Source organism: Dipodomys ordii, unplaced genomic scaffold (genome assembly GCF_000151885.1).
Source record: "Dipodomys ordii isolate 6190 unplaced genomic scaffold, Dord_2.0 Scaffold2, whole genome shotgun sequence".
NCBI lineage: Eukaryota > Metazoa > Chordata > Mammalia > Rodentia > Heteromyidae > Dipodomys > Dipodomys ordii.
Genome location: NW_012267218.1, coordinates 2,508,113 through 2,518,527, shown reverse-complemented (window position 1 = coordinate 2,518,527; position 10,415 = coordinate 2,508,113). Strand labels below are relative to the sequence as shown.

At 59.7% G+C, this 10,415-nt stretch overlaps 2 protein-coding genes across 3 annotated transcripts in view; one reads left to right on the top strand and one right to left on the bottom strand.

The window, feature by feature from the left end:
* The window catches only part of Wdr20 (WD repeat domain 20), a 23,553-nt gene extending 18,013 nt beyond the window's left edge, over nt 1-5,540 (top strand). For both annotated transcript variants that reach the window (XM_013017464.1, XM_013017473.1), the window contains exon 3: nt 5,285-5,540. In XM_013017464.1, coding sequence (XP_012872918.1) covers nt 5,285-5,338 — 54 coding nt within the window. In that variant the 3' untranslated portion in view covers nt 5,339-5,540. The remainder of the gene's footprint in view (nt 1-5,284) is intronic.
* A 2,694-nt stretch (nt 5,541-8,234) lies between these two features.
* The window catches only part of Mok (MOK protein kinase), a 47,659-nt gene continuing 45,478 nt past the window's right edge, over nt 8,235-10,415 (bottom strand). Inside the window, exon 12 of the mRNA XM_013013015.1 lies at nt 8,235-8,240. Within this exon, the coding sequence (XP_012868469.1) occupies nt 8,235-8,240 (6 nt within the window). The remainder of the gene's footprint in view (nt 8,241-10,415) is intronic.

Sequence of the window (10,415 nt, the reverse complement as noted above, 5' to 3'; positions counted from 1 at the left end):
GGCTCTGCGCGCAGATGGCAGCCGGGGCCTCCGTCCGGGGCTCCCGCACGGCGGACGAGCGCCCACGCCGACCGCACCCCCGCCTGGCGTCTCTGACCAAAGGGGAGCCCCTTGAGGCCTGCACAGGGGTGCTCCGGAGGCCCCCGGCTCGGGTGACCTGCCCAGAACCCTCCAAGACCAAGGGCCGGGAGGGTCAGGAGGGGGGAGGAGAGGCGGATCAAAGTCCCAGGCTGGCCCGGGCCGGCCGGGAGGGGGAGCGCCCCGCTCCCCCAAGATAGGGGGGAAGAAAGGCCATGGAACTCGGTGGTCCGCGTGGGTATATGCGTGTGCCCAGGTGGGCTCTGGCCTTGGCTTAGCTCTGTCCCCGCCCCCCCTTCTTTCTCACTTCGCATCCAGCTGCTGGCCCCGCAGCTCAGTGAGGAGGGCCTGTAGAAGCAACAGCCTGGCCTGCGCCAGTCTGGGCAAAAGTGGGATCCTAGCTCAAAAATAACCAGCACAAAATGGATTGGAAGCGTGGTTCAAGCAGGAGAGCAATTGCCTAGCAATCACAAAGCTCTTAGAACCACCAACCTCCCCCCATGACACCCCCCCTCCCAATCTTAAGTGTTAAATGTGTCCTGGAATTGGTGAGGCTCCTGTGTGCAGCTGCAGGAGAGGCGGTTTCCTCCTGCCCGGAGGAAGATGTTGTCGGCTGAGGAAACTCTGAAAAGGAGCTGGCCGAAGGGCCGGGAGGGCTAGAGGCGCCTTTCAGGACCCAGACGCCACACAGCACTGCAGGTGGCCAGCATGTACGCAGTGCGGTCCCGCCTGCATCCTGCGGCCGAGCTCTGGGGCCAAGGCTGCCCTGGGTGCGGCTTCTGGTCCCCCTGGGTTACAGCTCTGCCCACCGTCCTGAGCCTTGTCCAGCACGCCTCCCACCCTGGCTGTTGGCAGCTGCTTTGTGTTAACTGTCATCTTTGCGACTGAGATCTCAAGTTCAAAATGGAGACGCTGCCCCCAGGGGCACAGCTCGGCCACCGCGTGTGTCCCGTGCAGTCCACGCCCTGGTGAAGCTATCTCCCAAGTGTAAAGACCAATGTCCTGCGGTTGCAATGTCTGTACACCTAAGTGGATTGAAGGTTGTTGGGTGACGGGGTAGAAAATCATGTGGGTCTTTTCCCTCAGTGAAAAAGCAAAAGTAGAACTGACATGACATATTTTTTGAACACTCATCGAATTCCTTTACAACTCGAATAAATTCCATAGCACTCTCCTAACATGCAATACCAGTAACAGTTCTTAAATGTTGGCAATAATTACTGAAGCTTGAGTATCAGAATTGTTAACTTTATTATTCCCAGCAAATCACGTTTGTTAGTGAGCTTTGTTTTGTAGCTGTTCCACTGTCACAGCTGCGGCTCCCGACGCCCGGCGTGCTGCAGCGCCTGGAGCTTGTCCACTGTCCTCTGACGCTAAATAAACGCGCGTGGCTGCTCTGTCATGTAGATAGCTTTCAGTAGTCATTTCGCATCTGCTCCTTGTGAAGTTCAGTGAGCCCACACAAACGCTTCCAAGTGCTGCCAGATGATCAGCCCCGTGATACGCTGCCTCCCCTGCCCGAGCTGAGTGTGTCACACTTGACACCTAGTGAAACGTGTGTTGTGTCAAAGCTGCTGCTGCGACAGGACCACAGTACCCTCCGGCGGGCCGCGGGCCGCGGGCCACCCTGGGCCGCCTTCCCGCCTCTGGTGCCCAGCGCGTGCCTGAGCTTTGAGCCTGAGGCCAGGCAGGGCAGCAGCAGCTGGTGGCGTCGCCCAAGGCTTTGAGGGAGGGTGCGGATGTGTGGACCCAGGGTGATGGCCAAGGGCGGGCAGGCCTGAGCCCCCGTCTGCTGTCCTGGGTGGGGCGGGGGGGGTCCTACAGGCTGGCCATGGCCCAGCAGACCCCGACCCTCCGGGTCCAGGCTGCCCTTCCGCCACAGTGGCTTCAGCTCAGGAACTGGAGAGGCTCCGGGTGCCCCAGGCCCCATCTTCCCGCCTGCGTGTCTTGGGCTGCCCTCGACGGGCCGCACCCTCCCTGTCCCGCGTTCCTGACTTGGTGCTGTCTTTTGTGGTAGCGACCAGAGGGCACGGGTCCTGCGTGCCATCTTCCATCAGGGGCAGGAGGGGGCTGGCGGCAGGCAGGAAAGAGCCAGCGTGGCAGGGCCTGGACAAGCAGCTAGTTGTAGGCAGGGACAGTGGCGACCCCAGAGGCTGCCAGCGCCCACCCTGTCATCACTGCAGTTAGGGACAGACCGGAGGCTCCTCAGCCCTGGCTTCTCCCGCTCTTTCCTACAGCAGTTCCCAAGGTGCTGAGATGATAGGTGTGCACAACCACCCCCTGCTGATGAACGATGGATTCACTCAGTGAAGAGCAATGCCGCCAGCTGGGGGGGGGGGCAGGAAGTTCGCCTGGCAGGTGTTTCTTGTCCTTTTTTTGTGCCTCTCACTTTACAAGTAAGTGCGTCACTGCTGGTCCGCGCCTGAGATGAGTTAGTGCGGGGAACTCCGGCAGGGCCTGCCTTCTCCCTGGGCACCCCGGCCCCCCAACCAGGTCTGGACTGGATACAGCCTGCAGCGAGGTCCGTCTGGGAGTTGGCCCGACCGCGCGCCAGGCCCGAGGCGCTGTCTGGCCCAGCGTCCCGGCCCCCCACAGCTTGGCCCTGAGCCTCCTTCCTCCCAGATACGCGTCGCGTGAGGAAGCGGACGTGACTTCAGGGGTCCCTTTCTCTGAGCAGTGCCCACTAGGGCGGGGCACGCACACGTGCCTTCCTTTCTTGTAAGTTGTCTTTAAAATGGCATTTCCCGGCCACGCTGGTGGTTCATGCCCAGCCCAGGAGCCGGGTAGCTCCTCAGTGCCGACATGAAATCCCGAGAAACCAGGTGACCACGAGGCCCAGGCGGCTTGACTGGAGGTGCGGGGCGGCAGGCGGCTCCCCTTGGAGGGACGGGGGGGGGGGACGGCAGGGGGACGGGGCAGCGGCTTCACTGCTTCCATCCTTCAACGGCCCCGCGTGCGCCCCGCCGCCCCCAGCCAGTGTCCCACGGAGCCCAGGGCTGTGCGAGCAGTGGCCGCCCGGGCGGGAAGAGGCCACGTTGAATGTCAGTTTCCCCAGTGATGCCCGCGGCAGTGCCAGGCCGTCCTCACCGGAGCCGCCCGCCCCGCGTCCCCTTCGCTCCTCAGCCCCCGACGCTGCTGGCCTCACACCCAGGGCCACGGCCCCAGCACGGCGGGCGCCTGCTACGGAGCACTTGGGCCTGCCCACGGCCGGAGGCCCAGCCCACTGGTCTGCCCCCTTCCCGCCCACAAGGGGCGACCCCTGGCCTTCCCAGCACGGCAGGGGGGGCCTCCAGGGGGTGCACAGGAGCTCAGCCTGAGGGGATCTCCCACAAGCACCTGACTTGAGAGGGAGGGAGGCTGGGGGGAGGGCAGGGTGGCTGGGGAGTCCGGGAGGGAGGCTGGCTGGGGGCAGGCCGCCCTCAGGCCGGAGCCTGAGCCGTGCTCACCTGCAGCCCCCGAGGAGGACTCAGCATCTCACTGGGTCACTTCCGTCTGTGACACACCCCGGCCCCACTGCCCCACTAGGGCCACTGAAGCCCGCGGCGGCAGCCCGCAGGCGACGGCAGGGGACAGCCCTGCTGCCCGCGAGGCCGTCACAGCCGCTGGGGTCGCTGACGACCAAAGCGGGCAGGTGTCCGCGCCGCGGCCTCCGCACACACGAGCGCTGTGTGAGACGCAGACAGTCTGTGTGCCTCTGAAATGCTGTTTTCAGCTGGGATGTGGTCGCTACAGCCAGGTTAGCTACTGCGCAGTCACTGCTGCGCCTCCAGCGCTGCGCGAGGCAGGGCGGCCCCGCCGGGCGCGGGCGGGGCGCAGGGCGGCCCGCCACAGAGCAGATGACTTGGGGGTCAGTTTCAGATTGTCAGCCCTTATTCATGTCCCTAGGTCTGTCAGATACGCGGGTCTGCGGCTGTCACCTGCAGCCCGACGGTGGGAAGCAGCCCTCAGCTCAGCGCAGGGGAAAGTGTGCCTTAGTGGAGCTGAGCAAAAATTCTGCAGCCCCAGTGTGACCCTTTTTTAAAAAACAATTATTTTTGGTGCAGGCCTAGGGCTTGACCTCAGGCCTGGGGGCTGTCCCTGACCTTTCTTGCTTAAGGCCAGTGCTCTACTACTTGTGCCACAGCTCCACTCCCAGCTTTTTGGTAGTTAGCTAGAGAGAAGAGTTTCATGGGCTTTCTTGCCAAGGCTAGCTTCAATCCTCGGATCTCAACCTCTTGAATAGGATTTCAGGCATGCACCACTGGCTTCTGCCTTGGACTATTTATAATCTTCAAATTATTCCTAATAACTGAGAAGCAAACTTTGGGGTAAGTGCACAGCCTAGGGTAGGGGCAGGGGGAAGCAGTCTTTCTGTCCAAGATGAGCTGTGCACTGCACATCTGGAAAGCGTGAGCTCCTTCCCGGTGGGTGGAGCCACCCCCCACCCACCCCACCCCCTGCTTCTGAGCAGGTGTGGGCTCCCGCTCCCCCTTCCAGGGCCCGCCCCACTGCAGCGTCCTGGCAGGAGTCCTCAGCCCCAGGCCCTGCCCCTCTCCTACCTACTGGGTCAACACACTGAAGGTCAGCTAAGGAATGCAAGGACAGACCGAGCGCCTAGCAACCTCAGGAGGCTGAGGTCTGAGGATTGCAGTTCAAAGCCAGCCAGGGCAGGAAAGTCTGTACAACTCTTATCTCCAATAAACTCAGAAAAACCTGGAAGTGGTGCTGTGGCTCAAGTGGTAGAGCGCTAGCCTTGAGCACAAAGAGGCTCAGGGACAGCGCCCAGGCCCTGAGTTCAAGCCCCAAGACTGGCAAAAATAATTAAAAATAAAAATAAAAGAATGCAAGGACGCAAGAGGCCTGGGGAAAAAACGCTTACGCAAGTGCCTGCAGACTCGTCCTGGGGCCCAGCTGGCTCTGCGGGGCTGGCAGTGTAGCTGCGGCTCTCCACAGGGCTGAAGGCTCTGGAAGTACCGGAAAGTACCTGCACCCTGGTCCCGGGCCCCGGAGACCCTCCACACACCCTCCCCCCATGCTGCCGGCCTCTCCTCCTGGCAGGGCTGAGGCCCAGGCATTACCTCCGGCAAGACTGGAGTGGCTAGACGGATGCCTGCGCCGAGCCCTGGGAACCGGGGGACACCAGCTGGACAGATGTGGCTCCGGAGTGGGGCACGCTGGGCTCCCCGCCTGTGTCTCGCTGGATTAATGCGAACTGCTTTGTTTGCAGGGCTTATTGTCATCCCCAAACCAGGCCAGTTCTCCAGGTGGAACGGTAGTGTAGCGACCCATTGCCGCACCAGACTCCCCGATGCCAGCGGACCAGAGGGTGAGGAAGACCACGCCAGAGCCCTGACCGCACCCGGAGCAGGTGGGCCGGCCGGCCGAGAGACACTGGAGGCCCTGTGGACTGGCGGGCGGCGCTGCGCCCCGCGCCCGCGCCCCGCGGCTCGCCCAGAGGCTGTCCCGTTTGCAAGTCAGTCTCTTGGGGCTGATGAAAAAGAAGACACGCGCGAGGCCTCTTGCTTCTCACTCTCCAACTCAGCGTAATTAAGTCGCATCTAGACATAATATATACAGCTATACATAGTGTAAAGTACAACATTTCTTGGACAAGAAATCTCCTTGGACTGTTAGAAACACTTCTCTCTGGTGTTGCACTGATTGTTTTATACCGTAGTGGTCAGAGGACAGCTGGCGCACAGCAAAGCGCTGCTACCTCTGACTTAACGCGTATCGGGAAGACATGCTGCAGTCCTAGACTTTAAATATTGTTTGCACTTAAAATGGTTCCACGCTGACAGCCAGTGACTGTGCGCAGTGGATTCCTGCCCACCGAGGTGTGAAGACGCCTTTTACCTGTTAACCTATTTTAATACTATTGTTTCCAATGCAATCAACTGTATTTTATGTGTAAATAATGTAATTCTCCAACTGGAGGAACAAGCTCCCTCACTAGTAATTTTCATCACTTAAGAGTGATCTTTCTAATTCACAAAAGTGTTAATATTAAAATTATGTTGCAAATATGATCTGGATGACCGTTTGTTAAGCGGCTCAAGCGAGGGCTCCTCGCAGCTGCGGGTGGGAAGCGGCTGCAGGGGCCTCCCTGGGCTTCCCCCGCCCAAGGCCAGCCGAGCACCCTGGGCCGGCCTCGAACGCCAGGGGACTACAAGTGTGCACTGCCACACCTGGCTAGGGATGTAAGTGTGCCCCACCAGCAGCCATGCCTGGACTCACCGTTTTAAGTGAAAAATAGGAATCTTTAATTCTTAACCAACTTATAAATCCCATTCTGAATGACCATAGGCAAAGCGCAGCGTTTCAAAGTTCTTTGATATTTTGGTCATTCTCAAGCACTGGCTGCAAAGAAGAAATGCCGCCCTGAAGTGCACAGTGCGCGGGGAACTCAGGAGCTGCCTTGCAATCGAGATCAGTTCTTAACCTAGTGAGCCCCAAGAGCCTGCGTGTATAGGGAAATGACAGGTGGAAATCTCATGACCACCACGGCAGTAATTAGTGTGACACTTAGCTGGGTGTGATAGTACATGCCTGTAATCCTAGCTACACAGGAAACAGGCAGGAAGATCACAACTCAGTAAGGCATTGTCTCAAATAGGGTTGAGGGTGTGGTCCAGTAGTAGAGCAATTTGCTTAGCATGAAGCCAGCCCTGGATTTCATTCCCAAGCACTACAAACAACACTAAAGCAGGTTGATGGATGACCTCGTCGTGTTCCCGCCAGCATCGACTCATCTGGAAGAAGCTGGTGTCACTGAGTGCTTGGGCCTGCCTGTCGCGCTTCTCTGGGGCCTGCGCCAGGTTGCCAGCTGTGCTCAGGCTGTTCTAGCTCGCTGCAGGCTGCCCCTGTGTCTGAACAGACCTTTCTGGCTGTGTTCCTAAGGCTGGTCCAAGACAGCTCCCCCCCTCATCAGTCAACCGCGGTCAGCGAGCGCGGTGCCGCAGCTTACCTGCTGTGCTGCTGCACGCTGCGTGCCAGGCCTGTGTGTGCGGGAGCCTGGAAGAGAGGCTGCTGCCAGCCCGGTCGCCCTCAGCCCTCACTGCGCACACGGCTGCTGGCGACTTCAGGCCTGGCGGCCTCCCTTCCTGCAAAGGGGGGGTCACTGGGTCACTGCCACCCAGTGCTCTGCACAGTGGATGCCCTATGTCCCATCTTCCCACCATGTCTGCGCTGGCTCTGCCCAACCACCAGGCCCACTTGGTGCCCTGCGCCCCACTTCCTTTCCCTGGGTCTCCGGAGGGGTGCATGCTGGGGAAGCGTCACAGGTTCACAGGCTGGGCGCTCAGCAGGCATGGGGGGGCGTCGGGGGAGGGCAGGAGCGGTGGGGAGGGTGACACTCCAGAGCTCAGTGCAAGTGCTTCATGCTTCATGCCGGCAAGCCTGCCTGGCCGGGCGGCCGTGCACTTGCCAGAGATGGGCTCAGGCAGCAGAGCCAATGGCCTCCTGGGGCTCTGAACCAGGCCAAGCCTCAGAGCAGCCAGCACTGCCCACAGTGGGGCCCGCAGAGAACGCCAGGAGAAATGCAGCAAGCCCACGGGTGGCCAAGCCTGTGGAAGCCCGGCCTCCCTCCCCCGAGCCCACCCTGTCCTCCGTGATGGCGGCCCGCTCTGCGGGTGAGCGTGGTGCCGGGGCCGTGAGAAGGTCCCCGGGGCCTTCCCTCCTGCCCCAGGTGCAGCCGCTGCGGGACACGGAGAACCCCAGCACCTGCCCACCAAGTCTGCATTCCACAGGAGGACAGGCGAGCGTGGATTTCCCTCCATTCCTGTGTGTGAAGGGGAAGCGACGCTCACACAGTGCCACTGGTCCTCAACAATGGCATGCCCCAGCCTGTGGCGTCTCTGGGCGCTTCCTGCCAGAGCCGCGAGCCCTGCTCAGCACCCACTGAAACGGACTCATGATGAGCAGCAACACGGGGCTGCCCGTCGGGCCCCTGCAGGGGGCTCAGGGAGGTGTGGGCGGGGCCTGTCCCAGCACGAACCCCCTCTCCCCCAGCCACTCCTCCACCAGCCTCATTTCTGGTCTGGCCCTGCACGGGTGGCTCAGGCCCCCCTTTCACTGCCCAGCTGTCCTGTGGCCCGGGACAGGGGTGGTGGGAGAGGTCACAGGTCTGCCCCAACAGGACGAGACTAAACTTGAACCCCCAAAACTCGTCCCAACAGTCAAGTCTGAAGAGGAAAAAGGCGGCACATGGATCATCATGTACATTCCAAAATAAAAAGGGGCTCAATAGAGGGTGGGGTTCAGCTCAGTGGGAGAACCTTTGCCTGTCCTGTAGTTAGGCCTGTTGTGGCTCACGCCTGTAATCCTAGCTACTCATGGAGTGAGGGTTGTGGTTCAAAGCCAGCCTGGGCAGGAAAATCTATAAAACTTTTCTTTGGGGGGGGGGTCCGGTTGTGGGGCCTGAACTCTGGGCCTGGGCGCTGTGCCTCAGCTCTTCAGCTCAAGGCTAGCGCTCTACCACTTGAGCCACAGTGCCACTTCCAGCTTCTTTTTGTTTATGTGGTGCCGAGGAACCGAACCCAGGGCCTCATGCATGCAAGGCAAGCACTCTACCACTGAGCCACCCTCCCAGCCGAAGCTTTCTAAGTGAAGTTACCTTGAGCAGATCTCTTCACTACTCTGAGATTCAGGTTTTTTTGTTGTATTTTTTTTTTTTTGGGTCCTGTTGTGGGGCCTGAACTCTGGGCCTGAGCATTGTCCCTCAGCTCTTCAGCCCAAAGCTAGCGCTCTACCACTTGGCTTTTTTCTTTTTGCTTATGTGGTGCTGAGGAATGGAACCCAGGGCCTCAGGCATGCAAGGCAAGCGCTCTACCACTGAGCCACCTTCCCAGCCCCCTATAAAACTCTTATCTCCAATGATGCCGTGGCTCCACGTGGTAGAGTGCTCACCTTAAAGAAGAACTCAGGGACAGTGCCTAGGCTCCAAGTTCAAGCCCCAGGATGGAGGAGGAAGAAGAGGAGGAGGAGGGTGAAGAGGAGGAAGGTGAAGTGGAGAGGGAGGGGGAGGGGGTCGTTAGTAGGAACTTGGCTGAGTGTCAGTGCCTGGCCAACAGAGACACGGCCGCCAGACCCCGGCTGCAATTCCTCTGCTGTGCTCCCATCCCACCCCAGAGCCAAACCAGTTTGGACAACTTTCTTTCTTTCTTTCTTTTTTTTTTTTTGCCGGTCATGGGGCCTGAACTCTGGTTCTGGGCGCTGTTTCTCTGCTCTTCAGCTAAAGGCTAGTGCTCTACCACTGGAGCCACAGCGCCACTTCTGGCTTTTTTTCTTTTTGCTTATGTGGTGCTGAGGAATCAAATCCAGGACCTCAGGCATGCAAGGCAAGCGCTCTACCACTGAGCCACCTTCCCAGCCCCTGGACAACTTTCTTTTGGCACCCAGGAAACAAGGCGGTGAGGACCCTACCCCAGAGCTGGGGATGAGGAGGGGAGAGAGCTGGGGATGAGGGGGGGAGAGGCGCAGCAGGGCTCCAAGGTGGAGGCTGTACCGCTTCGCTAATGGTTCTACCACTGAGCAGTGCTCAGGTCTTTCCAACAAAGTCACTGACTCCAACGTGACCCCAAAGCTCATACAAAGGAGCCACCTGTAATGTCTAGACAGGAGAATGTGAGCATGAAGGGCTGGAGGGGTGCTGCCCAGCCCGCGGTCTGGCCCTGTGAGGGGGTGCAGGGCAGCACCGTGAGCAGCTGCTGGAGCGCAGGGTGCGGAAGGCTCGGCCACCTCCCAGCCATGCCTGAGCGCACCGATCAGAGACAACGCATCTGAATGCTTCGCTGTGTGGGGCAGGGTCTCACAATGTGCCACCCATGGGTTCCAACCCTCCATCTTCCTCCTCCATTTCCCCAGCACTGGGATTACAGACTGCACCATCCATACCTGGCCTGATCTGTGCAAATTCACAGATCAGCTGGTGCTGGAGGCTCATTCCTGTAATCCTAACTACTCAGGTAGCTAAGATCTGAAGATCTTGGTTCAAAGCCAGCCTGGGAAGGAAAGTCTGTGAGACACTTTAACCAACCAAGTAAATGTCAGAAGTGACGCTGTGGTAAAGTACTAGTCTGGAGCAAAACCACTCAGGGACAGTGTCCAGGCTCTGAGTTCAAGTCCCAGGATTGACACGCGTGTGGGCGCGCACGCACGCGCACACAAACACACAATTTGCAAAAGACTCTGCTTCAGATCTTTGTGTTGTGAAAATGAAATAAACCCTAGAATGGGCGGTTTACAAATACATTCCACTGGAGCGCCGCGCAGTGTCGGGTGCAAACGCGGGGCAGCCGTGGCTTCCGGGCCTGGCGGCTCCAGGCCGTGAGGGCAGCGGCAGCGGCAGCGGCGGCGGC